We start from the raw sequence: 25,645 nt of genomic DNA, 5'->3' as shown, positions 1-25,645 counted from the left end.
AATAAAAAATTAAAATTAAAATTATTTTTATTCTTATATCTATAATATAATATTTATTTTTATTCTCATTCGAAAAAAAATTTTTTTTTCATTAAATATAAGTAAAATTAATATCCCTATCCTAACAAAATTATCATTTATTATTCGCTAAACCACAGCTCATTAATTTGTTTACAACCCAATGCATCCAAGTGTAATTATCCCAAATATATTATTTTAATAAAATATTTTATTATTTTAATAATAAATAAATTTATGAAGGATATGGGCCGAGCTCTCCAAAGTTTTGGGCCTAATATGGCCTGCCTGGCTTCCTCGGGGCTGTCAGGGCTCGGCCATGGTTCTTTCCCTCTTAAGCCCAATTAAACACAAGCAAAAAAACCATGTTTATTGAGACATGAGCTTAGAGCAGGAGTCGAATAGGAATTTCACCAAGACCTGCTCCGCTGCAATGATCTGTTAACAAAAATATACGTACATCAATCCCCCAAAAGGTGACAGAACCTGCGCTGCCCGCTCCCCATTTTCTCTCCTTTTTTTTTTTTTTCCTTAAACCCTAAATTTCTAAAACCCCAACTTTTATCACCAATGTAAGTTACTCTCCACCTTTGTTATGTAAAAATTACATGAATATACGTTTCACATGTTGCATTGGCCTATGGCTGACTTGTCGTCATTTTTCACGACCAAAGCATTCTTCAACTCAGAATCTTATTTATTTATTAATGTTATCTATTCTTCTGTGATTTTTTTAACATGGGTATTTTCTTTTTCAATCTTTAATAGCAGGAAAGTTGCTCCCCCCCCCCCCTCCTTTTTTTGAGTTTGTGTTCTTGCACTGTGAATTTCTTGTTTGGATATGGTTGCATATGAGCTGTTTGTCACGGTTTGTTGGGGTTTCTTTGCTTTGGCCAGTTGAATATTTAGAAATCTTTTTTGTGCTTGAATTTTGTTTTACTTTGGTGGGTTTTGAACAAAATTTGGAAAAGATGATAGCAAACTCATGGTTTTTAGTCATTTTCTACATCCATGTTTTGGTTTTTCCCCTCCGTATACTTGTTCTGTTGTCTGTTGTCTGTTGACTGTTGACAGTTCTTTAATGTTACTTCAAATTTTTACAACTATTTCTTGATATTAACTTGTCTCTCGTGAGATAAGTTATTATAGGATTCATGTTATGGCCCTGTTTTTCCTTCTCGAAGTTCGTTCATTTGATTTCAACTAAGTTAAACTGGAGAACATGTTCCTGCCTTCTTAGCATAATCAATAATTGACGGTGTTAAATCTTTGATTGAATAGTAGTACTACAGATTGACTGTGCCTGTTTCATTTCATTATAGACTCTTCTATCTATTTCATCCACTTTGTTTCCACCGCCCACATTCTCATTTTTTTTATTAGCATTTTTTTATTATCCTTATAGTTTCTTTATCCAAATGCTGATTAAGTTATAATCATGCATGGTCCAAGTGCCTGCTGAAGATTTGGCCATGCAATATGTGTTTACTTCTACTTCAGTTCCAAGAGATGGAACTATATCATTTTTGGTTATTGGTTGTTGCTATGATATGCATGTTATATTTTACTAAGCAAGCCTGGCTATAGGCTAAAATAATCTCTATGCTCCAGTTTTTCTCTTTTCAAAGGGATTAAGCGTCATTTTCATGCTTCTTTATGCAATATTTGATGGGCCAAGTATACTTTTTTTTTTTTTTTTTAATTTTAGTAGTAATTGATTTATTCTTTATTTTTTTATTAGTTAAGGATCAAGTGATTTTACTTCTGCGGATATGGATGGACAACCTGGTCATGAGAACTCTTTCACGTCACTGAACTCTGGTAGGAGTGCCAATGATTTCTACCATATGGATGATCCAAACCCACTTTTTCCTGTGACAGCTGGAAGGAGTGCGAATCAGTCTATTCCCCTGTCATTATCTCAGTGGATTGATTGTCCCAAAACACCTCACAGCTATGTTGAATTTCTAACAGAAAATCTTGAAAAGGTCCCGACTGCGGATGTCTTAGAGAGCATTGGTTCTCCAATTGGTGGCATACACGCTGTTGACGGGATCTCTGAAATTCAAAGAGAATTGCTGCATGGCAATGAAGCAAAGGCTTTCAGCTCTGAGCCTGATGACTATTCCCTTGAGTCAGAGCATGCGAAGTTAAAGCTATCTGCCTACACTACCAACATCAGCAATTATGAAGCTTCAGCAAGCGTATAAGAAAAATGCCTCATAAAAATGATTGTTCTCATTCTTCTTTCTTGTAGGGATCATTCTTGATAAACTTATTTGATATTAATTCCAGAAGACTGATTATGTTTGTGTCTCACAGGAAAGATTTTCGAGGCCACATGATAGACTTTGTGTGAGCAAATTTTCAAGCTCAGAATATGAGTCCCATGCAGAGGTCAATTTCTTCTTCTCTATCTTCTAGTTATGTTGTATCCATCTGAGACTGTTGCTTCAAGAACCTATTCAAACTTGGAATTAACAGAATGTAGTGATAATGCAACATCATGTCTTTCAGCAAAATCATGCTTTCTGGATGCAAGAACCAAACGAATACAATTGTAATGTTTTTCAACTTCAACCAAAAGAAACCATTTCTGTACCCAGTTTCCTGTCCCAACCACATTCCAGTGTACCCAAATCAAGAACTTCTGGAAGTGATCGTGTAAGCAAATCATCTTTTCTAGCCTTTAAACATACAAGTATTACTGTGAATCTGAACATGGAAATGGTTTGGATTTTCAAACATTTTACGTGTATATATTTTTATTTTATTTTTAATTTCTTTTCTATATACACAGCAACGAAGGCTACGAATTGCTGAAAGTATCAAAGCATTACAAGAACTGCTTCCAAATTCTGCAGAGGTAATTTATTTCTATAAGAACAAGCAAAGAACCTAGGTGCACATATACTTTTTTCATTAGGAAACAAAATCAGTATATAACCTATTTTCCCCTGTATACTAAAAAAACTTTCTCATTCATCTTCCATTGCATTCTACTCATATTTCTCTCATAAATTAGCTGCTTTTGTGTTTTAAGTTGCATAAAAATGCACAAACCTCTATAAAAGGAACCAAAGAAGAGGTAAAGTGGCAACATGGCATCACCTAATGTTCTTTCGTTATACCGTGGAACTTTGGCCCTTTCTTTTTTTTTTAGGAAATTGCCTGAATCCATTAATTTGTTTCATTTTTGTTTTCTAGCGTTGTCAAGCAACTGCACTGGATGATATTATTGACCATGTCAAGTTTCTGCAGTTGCAAATAAAGGTAGTTTTTTTGTCTGATTTTGTTAATATATCTAGCTGCATGTGTGTACATATGCATATCCTTTTCTTCTTTTTTTTTGAAAATTGCATACATGTATATCTGTTTATACTTTATCCATTATATTACAATTATACGCAATAAAGAAAGGTTGGATGCAGTTTGCTCCAACAGTCAAGCTTCACTCTTGGTCACAGTTTTTGCTTACTATAATTTTTGATACCATAGGCTTTTACCCATCATTGTTTGATGACATATTATAGAATATCTCTTTAGGTTTATTGAAAGCTTTAACTGATTAGCTTCGTGGATTAAGAAAACCTGGGGACATGCAGCTGAAACTAGGGGCTACCACTGTCAATCAATCCTCCTAGGTTGTGATTGGTAACATTTTTCCTTATTCATGTTCGCCAACATGCTAGTCCTAAGCATTGTTATCATTTTGACAAGATTAAGTTGTTCCTTCTGCATCTGATGATGGGCTAACATGCCAACCATGGTGCTAACTATCATAATAAACAAATAACATGCACGTTTCAAATGGGGATAGAGCAGTAGTCTATAAGCCTATAATAGTGTGATCCTTGAATTACATTTATTTTATCCCTGATCTGGCCTGTGGTTCAAAAGGGAAAATTGGACAGAATTCAATATCTAGCTTCATCAAAGTAACATACTCCTAAATTTTTTTATCAAAATTCCTCTATGGTTTTATTGCAATGATATCAAGCATGAAACAACTTGTTGGTCTTGGATTTATTCTTCTGTCCATTGTATAATATATACTAGAAGCACTGTAAATTCTAATTTGCAGGAATTAAGTCGAAGCAGATTGGGAGGTGAACCAACTTATAATCCTTTCGTTTTTCTAGAGGTATTGATCTCATGCCCCTACCATATGAGATAGTTATAAAATGAATCTTGGAAATGTTTCTTGAATAGAGTAAAATTGTGTGTGAAAATTTGCAGGGATATGGTCACTATGTTCTCCACGAACACATGATAAATGAACCTCTCGAAGAGATGATGGGGAAGTTACTAGAGATAAATCCGTCAGCAGCAACTCAGCTGCTAGAAAGCAAAGGCCTTTACATGATGCCCAGGGCACTGGTTGACGGTTTGCCCAGAGTAACATAGATAGTCCATAGTCCATATCTGCTGCCCTATCTGCTTAACTTGGTAGTTTGTCATTACTTTCATGGTTACCGGGTAAATGCTCCAACTAAATACCATATCCAAGAACCTAGGTGATGGTAGTTTCAAAAACAGTTTGCAGAACAATAGGCAGCTAGTGTTTTTTACGTTTGCATGTTTGCTTATGATAAAAGGCACATCTAATTGAAAAGCGGAAGTAAACAGTGCTCGGAGCACGAAAAGCATTTATGGCTAATTGGCTATGCCATTAAGTGGGGACGTAATGCATCTATTAATATTTGTGCACATCTCATAAAATTGAGATTGGCACATGATGGACTTTTCAATCTACATTGTTTCCGTAAAACTAGCCATTTTTGACAAAAGCAAATGTAATCGAACCGGGAAACAGTATAAAATAAAAGCACTAGATTTGTTGCAAGGCATGTATTCTATACAACAAAGGGGGAAAAAGAGGAGTTTCATCCTCCTGAAAGGCCTTTGTCTCTATTGATTTTGTCTTCTCTTTTTTAAAAAGTTTCGATTTATGAAGTAACAGAAGAGAGAAAAACATCTACATCAAACAAGATTCTGTCTCCCATTTCCCTTCCTCGACGGTTCTACCCTAATTATGAGAGGTTTCTGAATATCCAAGAAAGGATCTGCCACAATAGGGAGCATTGATGGGGGAAAGATTCTCTCCATTATAGCATTCTCAGCCAGTGCTTTGTCCAAAGAAGCCTTGACAACTTTAGTGATAAAAACTAACAGAATCACCGTAAAAGAAAAAAGGAAAAAGAAAGCAAAATTATTTAAAAAGCACTTATAATATCTACCCCACTGATGCTTCATGTTAAACTTCTTACCTAGGCTAAAATGCAGTCAGGTTGTTAGAAATTTTGATGGTAATAAATTTTATGAACTGCTTTTCAGCATTGTTGCTTTTGTGAGTTCATTATAAATCTTATCCTTGTTCAAATGTATACTTTTTTGCCCTGAGAAGCTTTAAATAAGAACTAGTTCCCAGAATCTCACTGAATATCATGCTATCTGGTCCCCTGCTGATGTCTTAACCTTAAGATCTAGCGACTAAGGACTAGTAGATTGGACCCAAGATCACGACTTGGTCTAGACGTACTCCATTTAAAGCACGGAGCGCTTTTGAAGTTAGCTTCAGATAAGCTTTTAGTGCTCAGGTCAGAGTGTCTCCAACCTGGCATTCTCTTAAAAGTATCAAGCAAGATGAATCCTTGCGTTGGCATCATAGCAAGTACTTGAATAAGTTAAGACCTGGTACCATGAAACTAATGTTAAATTCATTTAATCAATTCAACCTAACAGTAAGTCTTGGTTAACCTAACAAATCAGAGTTGATGGGAGCTTTACCAGATACAACTAAGCTAAGTGCCATAAAAGCCCGTGTCTGCAGGTAAAGGTCAACGCACAAGATAAGGAAACTAAGCAATATTCTAGGAAGAATCAGAAACCGACTTACGCTTTGATCCATTATATATCATTTATGGAAAAGGATGACTTCAAATCATTCAGCAACAATACAATTGATAGAAATATATAAAATTGTGAAAGGTAACTTGCAACTAAATGCAAGTTAAGGATCAATTATCCTCTAAAAGTTAACAAAAAAGAGGCATAACACTTACATGATAAAAAACTGTAGAAACCTCATTCCATCCATGTGTGACATCTGAAAGGTCCTTTAGAGTTGTTCCAACATATACCAGTCCAAATGTGGAAGGCTGTAATAAGAAACAAACAAGAAGCTTAACAACTTGGAAAAAGCTCAACCAAAAAAGAACAAAAAGAAGAAATCTCAAAGCAAGGATAAGAACAAATGTAACATGTTTGCCAAAGAAATAGCTTAATGCAAGGAATAATCATTAAAATTATCAAAGAACAGTATAATCCCTGACCATCTCCAATAAATAAAACAGAAGATAGTTACAGGAGTAAATACCATCATTCCCAACCAAGATGCCAGAACATACTCCCCCAAATGAACAGAAGTCACAGAAAGGAGGTAATTCAACATGTTGAATGGCAATAAAGGAACAAGTTGAAGCAGAAAAACTATCTGTTGGTTATGCGACCGAAAAAACGAAAAACAGTTAACGATTTTACAGCAGAGACTTTCATAATACATTAGAAAATGTAGACCACTCTACAAAGTTTCAAAAGAGTACTGCAGCAACTCAAGAATCCAATGTCTGACACATTTTGGAAGCTTCAAAATAGCATTAAAAAGCAAACTTAGTTTCTGGAATTAATTATATGGTGTGGATCATACAGCACATGCGAGTCCAAACTTCTACAAGAACTATTTAGTCTCAAAATTCATATTTTATTGAGTGGTCAAAGGTCCTCCCAACTCTTTTCTCAAAATTTCTAACAATAAAAGCTACAACTTTCAAGAAAAAGTTGTTTATTTTCTAATAAAAAAAAGGATGCCTTCCTATTTTTTTCTTTCCAGGATTCTCTACCAATTATGGTGAGCAATCATCAACTAAACTCTCCATTTCACGTGCAATGGCATTCATGCATGATACAGGCATAAGCAAACACATTCACATTTTACATTGGAGGATCCTTAAGCAAAGGCCACATTGCTCTTGTTTTCTGTCTCATGACATTTGGGGTTCACGTAGGGCTCCTAAATGCTTAGATCCAATGACATTGAATTCAAAATTCAATAGTAAACACTTTAGATTTTATAAAATAAATATGAAAACATCTTAGAAATATTGAGGAAAATCGAAAATTATGAAAAATGATGCACTTTTACTGACATATGCAATTAAGTGAAATCCAGAGCTCCATAACATTAATACCGTCTGCTGATCTGCATAGTATAATTCATTCCATTGGGAAAACCTTTAAGCATTAATTTAAGGCCATAGCCTATCGGTCATTGTTATTTAAGTAGTTCATATGATGGCATTATTGCCTATATGTTAAGAAAATACAAAAATAAATAAAACAGACAACAAGAAGCGGATGCAACATATTCACCAAAATAATATTAAATGCAGGCACAATAAGCTAAGAAAAACCCAAAATTCATGCCTTGAAACCAGAGCTCTCAATTGCAGTAGCAACAGCCTAAAACTTCGGGTAATTCCTTAGCTTGGAGATCACATATGATCTTCCAATCTGCCAGAAAAGCAAATAAAAGGCATTAAAACTATTCTTGCCTGAAAAACTAAGAAATAAAACTCAGAAATATTCAATTCGTGGCTAGCACTACTTGATCAAATCGGACGTTAGTCTTATCAAGAACATATTGCACATGCTTATATATATTCAGATACTCATACACATTATACCACAGCTGCAAGACTCAATGTTCTGCCAAGAATAAAAGCAACTGTAGCCCCTATTGTAGCACCAATTGAATCAGCAATAAATCCCACAGGCAACCCAAACAGATAACCTCCCCCAAGCTGCAAAATGATAAAAGTAGAATACATTTGTCTCCTTGGAAAACCATATGTGTGCTAATACGTAGTACTTCTGCTATTGAAACTACTGAATGTAGCGTCAAAATCAATGACATAATGCAGCAAATGAAGAGAACCCACGCTAAGAACTGAAGCTGGAACAGCAAGGATTGTGAGAGGAATGTATGCAAAGGCCCTGCAATACCAAGAAAGATTAAGTTTGATGCACAGATGAAGTTGACTAAACTTCAAAAATGACCAGGTGACTGCATTGCAGTAAGTAACCTAAGTAGTCTATTATGCAATTCTTGTAGAAATAGGATTATCTTTTTATTCAAGTTGAAATTTAAATGGAAATTTTCAACTTCTACTACAATCCAAATTGCATGCTAATTGCCACTTTGAGAAGCTTTTACTTTTTCTCCCCCCCCCCCCCTTTTTTTTTCTTTTGGCTGCATATAGAGGAAATGGCAAAACTCTGCAATGTCCTCCAACACAAAAGCTTTAAGTTAAATGCTCACTAAATTGTTCATGCTACAATATTGAACAGGGTCAGAATGAAGAATAGATGAGAAGAAAATCAATAATTTAAGCCTTAATTAAGTAAAATTGAATGCCATCATGAATAACATAGTAGTACCAACTTACAGCACAAGTGGACCCCATGGCCCAAGATCCTCCTTTCCCCAGAACAAAAAACCCTTCAACATCTATATCATCAATTCTTTCAGTTGACAGAGTTAAAGAGATGCAAATATGAAATAAATAAATAAATACTACTTACTTTTACAAGATAATCTTATCTTATTGACAATTTCTAGTGTAACTAAATTTTTATTTCATGTAAAAACATCATAGCTTAAAAGACAACCAATTAATTGTGGGTTTAGATTCCACCAAAACATAATAATTCAATACCACCAGCACCATTGATCGTCAAACTAAAGGCAAAACAAGCGTATCGGTTTAACATGTATAATATAACCCAAAAATTCGGATTATAGAAAAAAGGAAATGCCTTTTCGATGGGAAGGGAAACGAGGGCGGTGGCAATAGCGGCCAAGAGAAGGAGAGAAAGTCCGATTCTAAAAGCGGAGATCCAGGTAGTGGAAACAACCGCCATGTAGAAAAACGAGAACAGACTTTTCCTCCCAGGCCTCCAGGGGTTGTCGTTTCGGGGGTGGTGGTCGTCGTGGCCGCCCCAGCCAATGCCACCTTGCTTCAACCACGGCCGTGCCCTCAATCCCACGACCTTGGACGTATTTAACTAACCCAAATTTCTTTTTTTTTTTTTTTCTAAAAAGGAACCCGTATTTATCTTAAATTTAGAAAATTTGTTGTTGATTTAAGTAAAGGACTGGCATATATTATATATATTTAGTGTGTGTTTCTTCTGTTCTGGGTATTGCGTTCAAGCTTCGAAGTCTTCATATTCATTTTCGGTTGTTAGTTAATCCTTTTTGGGGACGCACGTCATATGAATTTAGAACTAAGCAGAAAACAGATTGCTTCGAAGTTCGAAGGAGTTTAACTGCAACAGCACTGAAATTAGAGAAAGGTTGGAGGGGAGGCTCCGAGACATCTGATTCTGACATGGGCTTTTAGGGATTTTATGGGTTCTGTCTTCTTTTCTTTTGATTTGGGTAAGGATCAGGTGTCAATGGAACATGAGCCTCTTTACCCAAAAACAAAATCTCAAAGATTGTGGCCTCCATTAAGATTGAGCTATATGGACCAGGCACTAGCAATTTTTGCCTTGCCTTGTTGGCTTGTTCATCTGACAAAAGCAAAATTGATTCTCCTAAACACGTACCTGAGTCTGTAAGACTTGTTTTTTTATCATGTTCCCAGGAGTAATAATCACCTATCAAGGTATTAAACTAGAATCCTTTGTCAATATCTATGTTTTACTAAATTGTGATTGTTCGAGATATTTACAAATGACTTAAATCCTAATTGTCGAGGTCTTTCGTTGGGACTGTATTAGTATCAGTTTCATTAAGCAAGTTTTAGTAATGAATTATGGATAGTTAATTAATGATTAGTAGATTTTCATATTCACATCTCCACTACCTTTTAAGTATTGGAGAGAAATTTTTTCCCTCAAATGCTTCAAATCAAAAGTAATTATAGAGTAAGTGATCTCAATTGCAAATTTAGAAAACTTTGGAATCATTGTTTTTCAAGAATTAAGGATTAATAACTGTGGAAAAAACCAAGGTCCTGGAAATTAGAGGATTGGTGGCACCTAAAGCCTCGATGTCAATTTACCACTACTGGTAGAAAATATGGTTCAAATGATTCCCACTTCCCACAGGTCAGATGAATGCTTGCATGCATGTGGTGATCCGAGCAAGCTTCACACTCGAAGATCATCATCATCTAGAACGCAAGATGAAGCCCATAATGCCTCAAATGGTCAGCCTTGATTGCGTCCTACCTCCTAAGCAACATGCCGTGTCTCTAATAATTGTATGTGTCCTAACATACCATAGTTCATACGATAGTTGCCATCCTTAATGCCGTTCACTGTTTCATGCATTAACTTTGTCATTTCCACAACATAGTTTTCATCAAGAAGATTTCATATGAAATATTGCCTATTTTGTTAGTGGTATCGGTATCTGTATCATTCTCCCAACTCAAGCGATTGTTTTAACTTATCCATATGACCCGTACAACCGAAGCATTACTCGATCATTAGTATTTCGACAAAAGTCGTAGCAGCCAGCCATCCACAATCCATAAGACTACAATTGCTTGCACCATTTTCGCTCCAGGATCTCGATTGACATATGTAAGATTGATATAAATATCAATAATCAAGCAGCCTAGCTAGCTAGCCTGCATTCATGAATTTGATGGGATGGGATTGTTTTGTTATGGAAAATTTCTCCCCCTTCAATGATTGAACCGCTACCTTTTTGCTGCTTCTAGAGTCTCAATTAATTATAATGCCGTCGGCATGATCTTATCGCATTGGATAGAACCAGAGCAGAAGACGTGGATAAAGTCGCCTAAAATTTCCACTCACGTTGATTGATGAAAGATACCGCAAAGCAACAGCAACAGCAACAGCAGCAGTTTGATAAGTTGACAAGATACATAGCACTTGCATGAATGCTGACTAAAACGAAAATTAAACCTCAAATATCCTTGTTAATATTATTTAGAGATAATTAGCTTCCTTTTTTAATTCATTATTTTTTCCTTCTCATATATAACCTTATTTGGTTGTCAAGAAATAACTCCCCTACATATCTTCGTTTAGCAAAAATGTAACCCCATTACATTAAATTCAAATGGAATTTTAAATAAAATTTTAAAAATATTAATTTTAGTTGAACTTTGAGTAAACTTTTAAAAGCATCTACTGAATCTAATCCAATCCATGAAACATCCTTATTTTTCATATGAGTTTGTAATGTCTATCATTTCTCACAATTACATGCTATATTATTATCTTTGATTTAGTCAACAAAAACCCTTACTAAAATGTATAGTTCTTATCCCAAGTTAAGAGGTATAGGATGAGATCATATAGTAACAGTAATTTTGAGCTTAAATCAGACAGGACATCTACCTGAAACAAAGACCATGAGACAACATGGATTAGTTAGTAGAACGGAGAATGGAGACATTCAACAGTGTGACTTGACACGTGTCAATGTCAGAGGGATTGAATTGGATTCTGCACGGCGCAAAACCCTTTTCGGTATACAGATTAAACTGATGAATCAAATCTTAAAATTAGGTTATAGCGATCCATCAGTTGATTTTGCCTAGCAAGTACGGAGGGAAGACTTTTTTGCACAAACTGAATTATTGATTTCCAAAAAGCAAAGAAAAAACCAAAAATGAAACTGGCAACCAAGATGATCTTCCGAATCAAGAAAAAGACTTTCATCGATCCTTTCACATCTATGGCCAATTCTAAAATGGGTTTTCTTTACTTTATTAGAACCAATTATGTTCCAAGTGATTACTGATGACGATACCATATATTACTTTGAACATTTTAGGAAGAAAAAAGCTTCTAACTGTTACATGTCAACATTTCAGCACTGCTTTTTCCTGCTAATTCCAATCTAGATAAAAGAAAAAAAAAATGAAGAGTTTAGTTAATAGTTAATCATCACTTTTATTTAGGTCAAACCCATGTTTCAAATCATCAAAGACAAACAGTTAAATGTCAGTTTTTAGTATATCGACAAATAACAGTTTAATGTTCTTACTTGTTTTATTAATTTTCGCGTTCAGCTGGGGCAAGAAATTGTAAAAAGTTTTACACCTCATGGACTTAAGGCAACATTAATGTTCTTGGCAAGTCCGATCCTAGAGATTCTTTATGATAACCTTACACTTTCCATTTTCGAATCCAAACCCTCCATTGTCCGTTTTGAGGGATGATATTGTTGATAGCTACATATTTTCAAGAAAATAATAATTATCAGATAGTACTTGTATAATTTGTTAAATTGGCGTTTCTCGCATTCATCCAGTGGCTAACTCGTTAAAAATTGTTTACGAACGTAATGGCTTCTTCTTAATGATATAACGGTTCGATTTTGACATTTGGAAAGAAATTGAGGTGACTTTTTGCACGGCTGATGCGAAATCCGGGGCCAACATTAAAGCGGCCTAACCACTTGGAGGAGGAATCATGTGTCAACCAAGGGAAAGCGCCATTTGCAGTAGAGTAGAGCTACAGCTAGCAGATTAACATTCCGTTGTCACTGTAGGAATCTATTAAAGTTTTTGCAGCAGATCGTAGTCAACTTCAAGGTTGAAGTACACATCGCCATTTGAATATGTATATTTGCAGTATTGGTAATGGTTTTGTTACTAATTGGTAGCTATTATGGGGCCTGGGCCGGTGAGAAAAAAATTCAAAAAGTCGTACATTTTCTTGGGTTTTCTTCCTGTTTGTACTTACTTTCCAGGAAAATCTCAAGATTATACATCGTGTTAACAAATTGTAAAATAAGAGCTAAATTTTTTTTGTTTACATGTTCATAAAGTGCAAAGAATGAAGAGGAACGTAATCTGCACATGCTTTAATTTTTGGTAATAGTTTTTAATTTATCCTATCTTCTGCAGTAGCAGGCGTGGAAAGAAACCTAATATTGGCAACATACATTGCAAATGCAGGACAAAAAAAAATCTAATTAAAATCATATTTTTTTGCAATATTTTTTTTGGTATTTAAAATTACTGAAAATCGAACTTTGATCACTAAAACTAATAGTCTAGTAGTTCGGATCATTCCATTGTTGGTATATTCTTTTACAATTTGCTAGTATAGAACCAGCTGTAGAAATAACAAATTATCAAATTAAAGAGACCATTTTGTCATTGTTTTCTAATAAACGGTACTGTGCCTCTTCATGTTATTGGAGGGTCCAACTATTAATATAAATACAAACAGACCTTACAAATTATATTGAGATAGACTAAACAAAGCAATTGAAATTTAGAATGAATATGATCAGTAAAACTACTTTTTCCTTGACTAGAGAAAAGGAGACTGCAAGTTGTCCCGTTTGGCATTGCCTATAAATTACTTGGCTCTAGCTTGTTGTGACTTGTGCAGTTGTTTGAACTTGGAAGAGAAATTATTATTGTCTTAGCTACTTTCTTCACACTGGTGCATAGAATTCTCTCATCCCAAGTAGTAATCTTCATTGGGTATTTTCTAAGGCCTCGTACGATCATTCCTTGGACTGTCTTACACTCGAACCTTAATTTCCTCAAGTTGCTGCATAGACTAAAAGGTAAGGGTTCCCAAATAACAATTATTTGCTCGTTCATTTATTGTTGTTCAAATTTTATACTGTAAAAATCAAGGTAAATTGAAATGAGAGGAAAGATTTAGTTTTTAACTTTTTACTTGAAATGTTGCTGTTTCCTGACAGGTTAACCATGATGAGAGTTTCCCTGTCTATGTGCAAACAAACAGTGTCTTTACTGAACATTCCTTCTGGGGTGCTGAAATCGGACTTCTTTAGTCCTAGGCGGCAAAAAGAAAAAGTTGTGATCCTAATGGGAGCAACGGGAACCGGCAAGTCAAGACTCTCCATTGACCTTGCGACCCGATTTCCAGCAGAAATAATAAATTCAGATAAAATACAAGTACATGCGGGACTGGACATAACCACCAACAAAATTACCGAGGAAGAGCGGTGTGGAATTCCACACCATTTGTTAGGTGTAATAAATCCCAATGCAGATTTTACTGCAACAAATTTCATTGACATGGCTTCACATGCCATGGCTTCAATTTTGTCCCGCAGCCAGCTTCCAATTATAGCTGGAGGCTCAAATTCGTATATTGAGGCCTTAGTTGATGACAAAGACTTTAGATTTCGATCAAAATATGAATGTTGTTTTCTTTGGGTGGATGTAGCAATGCCAGTACTCCATCAGTATGTATCAGAACGAGTAGATAAGATGGTTGAAAATGGAATGGTTGATGAGGTAAGGAGTTTTTTTTATTCCAATGCAAATTATGGACGGGGGATTAGGAAAGCCATTGGAGTTCCTGAATTTGATCGGTACTTCAAAGCTGAACCATTTTTGGACGAACAAGACCGTGCAAAACTGCTACAAGAAGCAATACAAGAAATCAAAAGAAATACGTGCAAATTAGCTTGTCGCCAATTGGAGAAGATTCACCGGTTGAGGAATAAAAAGAATTGGAAGATACACAGGCTCGATGCCAGTGAAGTTTTTCGCAGGCGTGGCAAAGAAGCTGATAAAGCATGGGAAGAGCTTGTAGCTGGTCCAGGCACAGAGATAGTGGCAGAATTTCTGTACAATATCAGCTCTGAGGCCCTGGTCACTAATCCTGCCATTAGAGTGCCCTGTGTGGCGTAGTGCTGTAAAATCATATCTCACCCAGGAATAACTAGTGAAGTGATACATTTCAATGTTAAAATAATGGAGATATGCTACTTAATGGAAGTCAGTTTTGGAAAAAGATACTTAGATTTCGTGGCCCTTGCCATTTAATGATAAGAAAGCATTTTTTTTTCCTTTTTGGTGTTTCATCACTCATCAGTCTTGAGATACCCTTTTTTCTGATATATCAGAAAGTAATGTAGGACACCTTTTTCTTGCCACTTGAACAGCAAAAACCAAATCAAGTGATATAACTGTTTAAACTGCTTACTGGAATTGTAAATTGTAATACAGATTTTTGGAGAAGGGACCCATGTAAATGTAAGTTCATTTGTTTTTATTTTCATTTGGCAAGAAATGTTAATGCAAGTTCATCGTTGACAGAGTTAGAACATTTTTATCAGAAAACAAATCACTCAAACAGCTTTTTAGAACACTCCTAACAGTACAACAGCAGCAAAAGAACTGAAATACGTGTACTTGATTAGTGGCTGTACAGTTGGAAAGCAACTCAGAAACCATTGCTTGCTCGCTGATTTGTAATTTTTAGTGGGGGCGTTGGGCTGTTGGAAGCACACGCCTGCTGCTTATGCCCAATGGCTAGCTGGTGGTACCTGGTAGCTGCTCAAGATTCTCAGAGCCACTTGTGAAAAGAAAAAGACTAAAAAATTGTTATTAAGAAAGATGCATGGGAACAGAGAAAAGGAAAGATTACCAATTATTATAGTAATTGTTTGATACAGATATTCGCCTCTAACTATGGATGCTAGATTGACTTTATACATAAATATACCTCAAAGAAAAAGCTCATATATATATATATATATATTACATATATGGTCAGGCCAGTCTTAAAGATTGTAAATAATTCTTAAAAAATTCATTAACTTTAACCTTTGATTATTTTAGTCAAAAGCATTTTTATTAAGGAATTCTACAAACGGTCCATGTCTTTTTTTTTTTTTTAATTTTCCATGAAACAAAAGAATAGTTTGAATGTGATTAATTTAAGGCTTGACCAGCTTTTCAATTCTTGCTATACAGTCGTTTTTATACTAATTTGTTATAAATGGTAAGGGAGAGAACGAAGTCTGTACAAACAAGTTGTTGGTCCATCACATATGCACTTGATTCAGCAATATAGTCTTGAAATTAAAAAAAAAAAAAAAGTGCTCTTGGACCCACAAGTGACAAGAGAGCAAAAATAAAGAAAGAAATGAACACTTCCTTTTAGCTTAAAAGTTTAAAGAGGTTCTGAAAAATAAAGCACACTTTTGTTGGGTATCAACTCGTTTTTTCTTTCTTCGATTTACTTACTTGTTGATGATTAAGGTTCGTCTTTTATAAGAATCAATCGTTCCTTCCTTTGTTTTTTTTGTGATGGAAAAAAAAAAAGAATTTGAAAATATAAAAAGATCATTTCTAAATTGGAAACCCAGATAAATTTCTCGAGGGATGTGATACAATCTTAACTTCTTAGGAATGTTGATAAACTCATTATTACAAAATTGTTTGAACTTCAAATCTCATGCCATAAAATCTTGCAATTGTTGACCCTGCGAGAAGAAACTTGACAAGTAGAGGTTATTGAGCTTTGACATTAAATTTTTTATATATATGTGTGTATGTGTGTATATGTATGCATTCATCTGCGCTGGTAGATTCTTTAGCACCAAGGAAAAGAGAAATGGAGATTTTCTCCAACATACAAAGTTGCCGTGTGGTCCAATATATGGTTTCGCCGTCGATTATTTTAAAGCAGACAAAAGCTTCAGCGATATGGAATGAATATGGAGCAGCATGAAACCGACTAGCTGGCATAACCAAACTGTAATCCACTTACTCTGTTTTCTGGAAATTGGAATCAAAGGCAAGCCAGGAATAAACTTTTATCCAATCGATCAGCACTCTCTATAAATTTCATTCGGGGGCCTGTTCTTGTCATTTCGACGAGATGTAGAACATATTCCTCTGGCGGATAAGATAGTAACTTTGGGTATCGAATCCCACGAACTATAACCTCTGATGAGAGCTTTTATAGCATGTTGCCCTTTGGAATGATTTTTGAATCAATTTTTATGATATAGAATTGAATTGCGACACCTGGTTGCCTCTGGCTCAAGTGGGGCTCTTGACTCTTTTTGAGTGTAAGCTTCTGATTCTCAAGTGTAGAGAAGTTTACTAAAGAATCATACAGTAGCATTATTTGCCTGGAGGTTTATAATTATACAAGTGTTTAAGATTTCTCCAGAAATTGTTTCATTGAGTTGGAGTTGGAACATCCAAAAACAAGAATATTTCTAGATATATTTATGTTCCATATCAATATGAAGAAGACAATTGAAAACCAAGTAAATGCTAATAAGGCTCGGGCAATAATCTGAAAGACTGAAAAAAGGAACAATTGTATGCCTTCTCATTTTACTTGTCACGAGGAGAAATTAAGAACCAGAGTAACTTTTAGCTTTAATTTACCTTGTCAGTGCAGTTGCAGGGTTCAAAACCACAATATCTCGATATCAGCAATATATGTTTGCATAAACTCGATACCAGAAGCAGATAGCCATAATTCAATTACATATAATAAGCACAATAAGATGAAAATGAGTAACTGCATCACGGTCTTAGTCGTCCTCCACATGAGTAGGTGAAGCTGCAGGTTTCATCAAGAACAACTGTGTACTGATGATTATTGATTAGGCCTCGAAAGGGAGGCAGGCAAGTGAACCAGAACGTCACAGACACACTCAGTGTCCACCAGCTTCAGCCATCGACAACAGTAGTAAAGTTGATCAGGAATCTCATGATGCGGCCCATGCCTAGGCCTGTGACTGTGCCTGTGTCCATGTCTGTGCCCATTTCTATGTCCTAACTCTGGAGGGAGGAGTTGCTGGTGGCAATGGGACTAATGGCACCGTTACACATACATAGTTCACCAGGGCTAATTGGGAAGCGCATAGTGGAAGGGGTGATGATATTTGCCCGGGCATTAGGGCCTGTTCTTGTCATTTCTACCAGTTGTAGAACATATTCATCCAAGAAATATATCTCAGCCTGCAATTTGGTCGGTGGCGTGGTGGTGGCCTTCCAAAACAGTGTGAAAATGCTTTTGTTTTTCATACCACAAAGCATGTCTAAGGGCGAATGGGAATTAGGCCTCTGTTTTACAAACTACTATACACTTCATTCTATAACTAAGCATAGCTATTTGGGGCCGGACAACATTTTTTAATCCAGAAAATCATAGTGAAAAAGTGAAACCAGAATCCAAATGCCTTAAGATTCAAGCCCTTTATTGCAATTGCATCAGGTGGTAGAGCTGTTTAACATTAACAATTACCAGCAAAAACTGATCAACTTACAAATGGATTGGACAGGACATGCTCCAGCCATTTTCAAAAGAATAAATTGGTGATCTAATCAGCTAACTAAAACATGAAGGTAATTTAGGCTAAATCCATAACTTTTTCTACATCAAGTTTCTACAGGCACAGCTAAGTTTAAGTAAATAGATGACTTCAGTTTGTATTCTAAAAGAATGAAAATGTTCCTCCTCCATTGTAACCATCTCCTACCCGAGTAGGCCAAAGAAATTATTCTAAAGTAATTGCGAAAGATCTAAGTTGACTGACGATTTAAGCTTGGCATTTGTTTCGCAGCAGCATTTGGGCCGAGCCATTACAGAACTCTACAACTAGTGTGACCAGAATCCATTTGACATGGGCCTTTTCAAGCTAAGGCCACGATCCAAACTAAGAAACATGCAAGGTAAGGCCCAAGAATATAATTAAGGTTTAAATTCTACCTAACTTTATAAAAAATAATTAAATTTTTATTCTGAGATTACATTTTATAGATAAAAATATATTAGCATACTCCCAAAAAAAAGTATTAGATGCAGTAAAATTTAAAATGTGGACAAATACAAATTCCGTAGTAAAAAATATTGACTGTAGTAATTACAAAAGAAGTTGACTAGACTAGGGTCCAGGGTCCGTCAGGGAAGGAAGGTTCCTAGTCATGTACAGTCCTCCAGTCGCAACGACACAAACGATGAGCTTATCTATTTCCACCATGCAAGGTCGGTCATTGTGTATTAACTATTAGACGAAAACACCCTCAACCAAAATCCTAATCACGGTGATATCCAGTTCCTTAGCCGCGAAGTTTTCACTTTGCGAGGGGTTCTCTGATCTCTCATTCCGGTTCCCCCGTAATCATATATATATATATATATATATATATATATATATATTATTACAACATATATAATTATCTAATAAAATTTATTGACATAAACGTTTACTTTAATAATTTTATTTTTTATACTTAAAAAAATTCTTAAATTTTTTTTTAAATAACACATAAGATATTAATTAATTTTAAATTATTTATCAAAAATATATATTTCAAAAATTATTGAATTATCTAAAATTTTAAATTATAAATAAAAAATCGATTTATATTTTAATGAAATTATTATCTCTATATCATCTTATCTCAATTTAAAACTAATTTTTAAGTAATTTAAAACCAAATCCAAATGAAAAGTAATTTAAGTAATTTTTCAATGAAAGCATCATTTTTCTTCATCTTTTAAACCCATAAGCCTTTTTAACTATTCTTTAATTCAAGCCTTCAATGACGTGTTGTGTTCCTTTAAGCTTCTCAATTCTTCTTTGTTTTTTTTAAAATTGATTTAAGGTAATTCATTCTCGAAACCACAAAATTTTTTATTTCCTTAAAATTATTTCTCTCGAAGAATTATTGTAAAAAATAAAAATCTTATTTTCTTTGTTAAATGTTTGCAACGCTTGTAACTGATCATCATGCCCTATAGCAAGAAGAGGTAGATTGGGAATAGAATATGTCCCATATGACATATAACTATAAGTTTGTTGATACATGTAAGAGTCGTTATCACTATAAAAATTTTGTCAATAGATATTAAACTTATCAAATACATACTCAATCTAACATACAATCAGTGTAAATTACAAAATAGACCAACACAAAAATTTCAAATCCAAAATCTTTCAAAATAAAAATGTTAACAAGATCATTCGGTTAACCCATAGTTACCAAACAAAACATCAACAACACCTTGACCTTCAATCCCTATAAGTCAAACAACTATAAATGCAGCAATTGATGAAAGATAAGATTGCATAACAACTAATTGATAAGAGATGATCACGTCAACACATTTTAATTTAAGTTTGCGTTGATCAAATGACTGATGATCTTACTGTTCTTTAATGAAAAGATTTTAATTCAAGTTTATCAAAATTTTTGTGAGAGCTTTATGTCTGCATTCTCATCTTTCATTGGTTCTACAATCACAACAAGAGATTTTACCTTCAAATAACGTGATTAAGTAAGCCAATGTCTTAGACCCTCTTTTGGTGTAGTGATATTAATGACTTTTATATTGTGGTTTTTTAGGAAATCTCAATAGGTCTGAGACTAGATGGCGAGTCCCGTTATCCCTCTCGTTACAAGCCTGCCAAAAGTGGCATAGTTACCGGAGTTAGGGAGTTCCAATGTTACGACCTCAACATGCTTAATCTTCTTAAGTAAGGTGCTGAAGCAAATGGAAATATATTATGGGGATTAGATGGTTCACATGATGCGTCAATTTTATGATTAGTCACTTAACTCAAATAATTTCTTCAAGGATCACGATGGATCATAAAAAATTTTTCGTGAAGATCGTCTTATTTCTTTTGAAAATTTATAAAAATTTAAACTTATTTTATACAAACAATATTATTTATAATATATTATATATAAATTATCATTTAATTATAACTTAACATTTTTAAATATATGATTATATATTAAATCAATAATTAAAAAAAATTTAAATTATGAAAAATTTAATTAAAAATTCCGCACATTGTACGGGTTAAAAAATTAGTATATAAATAAAATAATACCCTCTAAATCTCTGTCCGTCTTCTTTGGTCTCTCTCTCGCTTGGTAAAGGTTTAGTTCTTTTTCTGTTCTTATAATTTCATGTTCTCCTTTTCAATGGTTAAATTGTCGTTTTTTTCTTGATCAAACAGAGTTATTGTTTCCTAATTCGTTTTCCTTCGTTTAATGTTTGGATTCCTTTCCGATTTTCATTCTGCTTTTCTTGTTATTCTCTTTAAAAAAAAAAAAAAGAAAATGAAATAAGCAAATTCTTCTTCTTTTTTTTAATAAAAAATTGGCTTTTCTTGTTCTTTTAAGAGTTCTATTTTCCGATTAATTGTATTTTGATCCATAGGTTTCTTCGTCATAAAGTAAAAGAAAATTCGTCAATTTATGTTATTTTTGAATGTAAATAATTTTCTTTTGTCTTTTTTTTCTTCAACTCCGTTGCAAAAATTAAGCTTGTATGGTTTACGTGTATTTAACATGATCACGATAATGTTTCTAATTTAGAATATTTTCGTCATTTTTTATGACGTTGGTATAAATGTTGTGTAAATTCTTGTTACTCTGTTTGCAGGTTAATAGCTTTCCAGAATGGGTTTTGATAAGGTTTATCAATGCTTGCTTGATGTATTCCCGCTGGTATTTATTTTTACACATTTTTAATCCAATTCTTTTTTTTTTTTTTGGTTATATAAAACACAAAACGTAGTGTGATCCCTTTTAAGTAGTTTGTAAAATATCTGGTTAAAGTTCAATGGTTCACTTCAGCTTTTAATTTTCCTTACTATTTCCCAAATTGTAACTCTATACTCCGTAAATGCAACAAACATCAAGTAAAAAATATATTTTTCTTACACCTTCTGCACAGGTTGATTCACGTGTTCTAAAAGCTGTTGCTATCGAGAACTCTAAGGATGTCGATGCAGCTGCGGAGATTGTTCTGTCTGAGATTATGCCTTACTTGTCTAAACTTACTGTGGCTGCTAGTTCTTCCTCACAGAACCAGAGTCCTCGATTGCAACCAAATGAAGGTAGCTTTTTTCATGATTTAGTAGTAGACTTGGTTTATTCTGTATTGTGCTCAGACTATTTATTTTCATGGATTTGCGCCTAAATCATGCCAGTTTGTGGAAGATTTAGTTATTTACCTTTGTATACTCTATATTGTGGATTAGAGGGTAATTGCCATCTCATCTATGCATTTCTATTAGTTACATATTGGGTTTTATTCATTGATCTATTGACCTGTTAAATGTCGCAAATGACTTGTTTAACTTGCAGCTGTAGATGAGGAAGAAAGCAATCAGTTGAGGTGGCGAAAGGTATTGTTTGGGAAAAGAGCATACTCTTCTGCAGAACCATTGTTGGAAACAAATGAAGCTGTCACAGAAACTTGTCTTACAGGGGCTGCTAGCAACATGGATTCTCTTGAGACACCAAATGCAGCGGCTACTTCAAAATTCCTTGAGAACAACAATAATGAGGCTGCTGAAATTGAAACTGAGGAATTGATTTTGGTGGGGAACGCTGAAATTCAGAAAGACAAGTCTAGTTTCAGTTTGAATGCATTAGGGATCGATAATTCTCTGCTATATGCAAATCTTCAAATCAAGGAGTCAGGTTCATCAAGTAAAGACCGAGCCATAGACATCAAAGATGGGTTTGTGAGGTCTCCCTGGGTTTCACCAGTCACCAGGGCTAATGATTCTACCTCTCTTCTGGGGAATACTGGTAGTAGTGGCAGCTCAAATGATGAGTTAAATTTTGATGGGCCTGTGGATTTGAATGTAGATTTATGCAGAAACAGTTCATTAAATAGAACCATGCTAGGTGAAGAAAATGTTGTAGGTCTGCTGGTTCCATCATCTTCTCAAGAACAAATGCCAGAAGGCCTGAGAGCTGGTCTTCGTTCTGAAAGTGGTTCGGTGATTCACTCTACTGATTCTGAGAACCAAGAAAGAGGTTCTGTAGAACTTAAATCCCTGCTGGACTCCATTAGTGAAATGGGTGATATTGAAGATGATACCTTTAATCCTGCTGTTAGTAGATCTAGTAAAACATGCAGAATTGATCTACTTGAAGAGATCATTGAAAATGCTAAAAATAACAAGGTACTCTTTGTTTTAAACTTTTTACTTTCTTTTGTACATTTTGGAGGCTTTTTGAGTATGAGAATGAACCCTATGCAATGCTAACATTACTACTACTTAATCTGTTGTGTTATTCAATTGTGGCATGTTGAATAAACTTATCATGAGGTTCTGATGTTTTTGCTTATGTAAGAAGCATTTTAATATGAAAAGTTAGTTCATTACTTCTTTTCTTTCTATTTTGGGAGGACGGACCCTTAACTTATCGGATTCTGGTGCAGAAAACCTTGTTTCAGGCCATGCAGTCAATGATGAATTTGATGAGAGAAGTTGAACTTAAAGAGGAAGCTGCAGAACAAGCAAAAGAGGAAGCTGCCAGGGGAGGTTTGGATATTCTTCTCAGGGTGGAGGAACTTAAACGGACGCTGCCATATGCAAAGGAAGCAAATGACATGGTTTTGCACTTGTTGATAGTCACATTTTATAATTACTGATAATAGAATGTAGTTCCATGATTCTTTAAAGAGTATCAAAGCTCAACCATTAGCATTTCTTTTGCAGCATGCGGGAGAAGTATATGGGGAGAAGGCAATTCTAGCCACTGAAGTAAGGGAGCTTCAAAGTCGCTTGCTCAGCTTGTCGGAGGAAAGAGATAAATCTCTTGCCATTCTTGATGAGGTAATCCTGGAACAAATAAAATTTGTGATCTAGTAGATATTTACTGTAAAATCTTGCCTTCATATTATATGCTATGGTATGGTTCATTTGTCTATCTAGTTATCTATATGTCATAAATTGCCTTGATCTTGATTGATCAATATGTTTATTCATGTGGTAGGGCATATGGAGAAGTTGAAAATTTTTGCAAAAACACGTTTATATCATCTTTGTGGAATAAACCAATGTTTGGTTGAGTTTCTTAATCCTGATATAAATAAGCTATTGCTTGAAACAGATTCACGACTGAATAAGTCTTTTAGAGATTTGTACTAAATTATCCTTGGAATTTTATGGTGTATTTAACAAGAACATGATATTGATATGAAAGGCTTTGAGCTCATCATACCCTCAGCTTATACCTGTATATGTTTATCCACAGATGCGTCAAACCCTTGAAGCTCGACAATCTGCGGCAAAGGAGTTGATGAAAACAGCAGAGCAAGAAAAGCTGGAAAAAGAAGAATCTGCCCATAAAGCTCTTGATGAACAAGAAGCCATTATGGTGAAGGTGGTCGAAGAGTCCAAGATTCTAAGGCAGGAGGCAGAAGAAAATTCCAAGGTATTTTTCATTTGTGCACTCTGTACTAGTACTTGTGAGACTCGACAAAATTTTAAAATAGATTTCTTATTTTGGACTTAACTACATTCTATGTTTTTGCTTCACTGCAGTTACGTGAGTTTCTTATGGACCGGGGTCAGATTGTTGACTCATTACAGTAAGTTTTATTGCCTGTTTATTTTGATTGATTTGCATCCAACATTTTATCTTATTTTAAGTCTGATTTATGAGTTTGCTGGAAAATTGTTCACTGATAGAAGTGGTATTGGTTGTTCCAGTTAAGTTGATATGTTCTTGGTTGGTAGTAATAAGAATATAAACTAGTGGCAGGGGAAATACATGAATCACCATATATACGATGGTTATGCCTCTGGTATTCAGTATCAATCAGCACCAATGTGATAGAATGGATCAATATATGCATAATATTATTATTTGTGGATATATTTCAAACTATGTTCCGACAAACTTAAGTGCATTAAATTTGTTAGCTCTGATTTGTTGTTTGCAAGAGGAACTGAATAGCAATGGAGGAATGATAACATTTTCCTTTTCATCCTTTTTCAGGGGCGAAATATCTGTTATTTTTGAGGATGTTAGAGTGCTTAAAGAGAAGTTTGATGAGCGTATTCCATTAAGCAAATCTATATTCTCAAGCCACACCAGCTGCATCCTGGCCTCATCAGGCTCATCTCTGAAAGGCATGGCATCTGATCTTGCTCCCGAGCAGGGGGAGACTGCTAAAGCCCTAGAGAAAAGAAGCCCAACACCATCTATTGATTGGCAATCACCAAAAAGCAGATCATCGGAGGAAAGATACAAAGCTGATGGCAAAAAACTGTTGGATGATGGGTGGGAAATTTTTGACAGAGATGCTGAATTCTGAATTGTACAGTGAAGTTATATGAATCGTTAATGCACCATAAACTGGCCCCCTCCGATTATAATTGGCTTATACAAGTCTGCATTTTATTTTAATAGCATGTGCTAAGTACTACGATCCTCGATTCAAGCACTATTTGATTGACTGGTTTTTCTTTAGCATAAAGGCATTTTCTGTGAATATTTTATTTCTCTGTTAGTGGCAAATACTATTGAACAAGTTTTGTACAGCATTAAGTATTGAATAAGTGAGTGCATTTATTTAGGTTCTCTATTTTCTGTCTATATCTTTATTATCCTTTCCATTGAATGCTGAAGCCCTTGATTCTTTAATCTTGTCGTTAATTTGGCTGGCAGCAAACTTGGGTCGCTTCTGGCTTTATATTGTACTACATTAAACAAACAGCTGCATCATTTTACCGATGTAAAAAATGTGAAAGGAAAAAAAAAAAGGGTATTTGGATTCCTTGTTGATGTTTATTCAAAGCTTTTGCCACATCAAATGATCAAAAGATGGAATGGAAGCATTTAAATATATGGTGAACTGCAAAAGAGGTGAAGGAAATGAGGTTGAGTATTGACAGATCAAAGCAATTTTGCTAAAGCGGAGAAAGCTAAAAATTTTGTGATGAAAATTCGAGGGCTTTTTTTGGTGAAAGCAACAATCACATGTGGTAACATAAACATGTGGTGGA

General features: G+C 34.8%; 2 protein-coding genes and 3 pseudogenes across 5 annotated transcripts; 3 read left to right on the top strand and 2 right to left on the bottom strand.

The window, feature by feature from the left end:
- Positions 1-333: 333 nt before the first annotated feature.
- Positions 334-4,633, top strand: LOC111314215 (transcription factor). The gene is made up of 8 exons (XM_022915346.2): positions 334-590; positions 1,760-2,222; positions 2,341-2,415; positions 2,536-2,682; positions 2,819-2,884; positions 3,226-3,291; positions 4,103-4,162; positions 4,258-4,633. The coding sequence occupies exons 2-8, from the start codon at positions 1,791-1,793 to the stop codon at positions 4,423-4,425; spliced, it is 1,014 nt and encodes a 337-aa protein (XP_022771081.2). The 5' UTR covers positions 334-590; positions 1,760-1,790; the 3' UTR covers positions 4,426-4,633.
- LOC111313065 (uncharacterized) lies at positions 2,139-9,887 on the bottom strand (annotated as a pseudogene). The gene is made up of 8 exons (XR_016332651.1): positions 8,896-9,887; positions 8,526-8,587; positions 8,019-8,073; positions 7,764-7,880; positions 7,504-7,590; positions 6,398-6,514; positions 6,084-6,179; positions 2,139-2,479 (listed from the first exon to the last, which is right to left on the bottom strand). The product of XR_016332651.1 is annotated as an uncharacterized LOC111313065 (transcript).
- Positions 9,888-13,324: 3,437 nt separating this feature from the next.
- On the top strand, positions 13,325-14,911 carry LOC111313417 (adenylate isopentenyltransferase 3, chloroplastic pseudogene; annotated as a pseudogene). Its single transcript, XR_016332511.1, has 2 exons — positions 13,325-13,651; positions 13,793-14,911. The product of XR_016332511.1 is annotated as an adenylate isopentenyltransferase 3, chloroplastic pseudogene (transcript).
- Positions 14,912-16,341: 1,430 nt separating this feature from the next.
- Positions 16,342-18,047, bottom strand: LOC149512135 (uncharacterized; annotated as a pseudogene).
- Positions 18,048-20,729: 2,682 nt separating this feature from the next.
- LOC111314213 (uncharacterized) lies at positions 20,730-25,224 on the top strand. Of its 2 annotated transcripts, none has more exons than XM_022915345.2 (9): positions 20,730-20,759; positions 21,274-21,338; positions 21,568-21,730; positions 21,981-22,810; positions 23,071-23,244; positions 23,351-23,467; positions 23,889-24,068; positions 24,179-24,225; positions 24,636-25,224. In XM_022915345.2, exons 2-9 carry the CDS (start codon positions 21,291-21,293, stop codon positions 24,952-24,954), a joined length of 1,878 nt encoding a protein of 625 aa, XP_022771080.2. In that variant the 5' UTR covers positions 20,730-20,759; positions 21,274-21,290; the 3' UTR covers positions 24,955-25,224. The 2 variants fall into 2 exon arrangements, with proteins under 2 accessions (XP_022771080.2, XP_022771078.2); XM_022915343.2 differs by having other exon boundaries at positions 20,730-20,765.
- Positions 25,225-25,645: the final 421 nt, after the last annotated feature.

The sequence above is a fragment of the Durio zibethinus genome, chromosome 23, assembly GCF_047325235.1.
Source record: "Durio zibethinus cultivar Kanyao isolate XHJ-2024 chromosome 23, ASM4732523v1, whole genome shotgun sequence".
Classification (NCBI taxonomy): Eukaryota; Viridiplantae; Streptophyta; class Magnoliopsida; order Malvales; family Malvaceae; genus Durio; species Durio zibethinus.
Note: the sequence above shows the minus strand (reverse complement) of the source record. Positions and strands in the feature narration are given on the sequence as shown.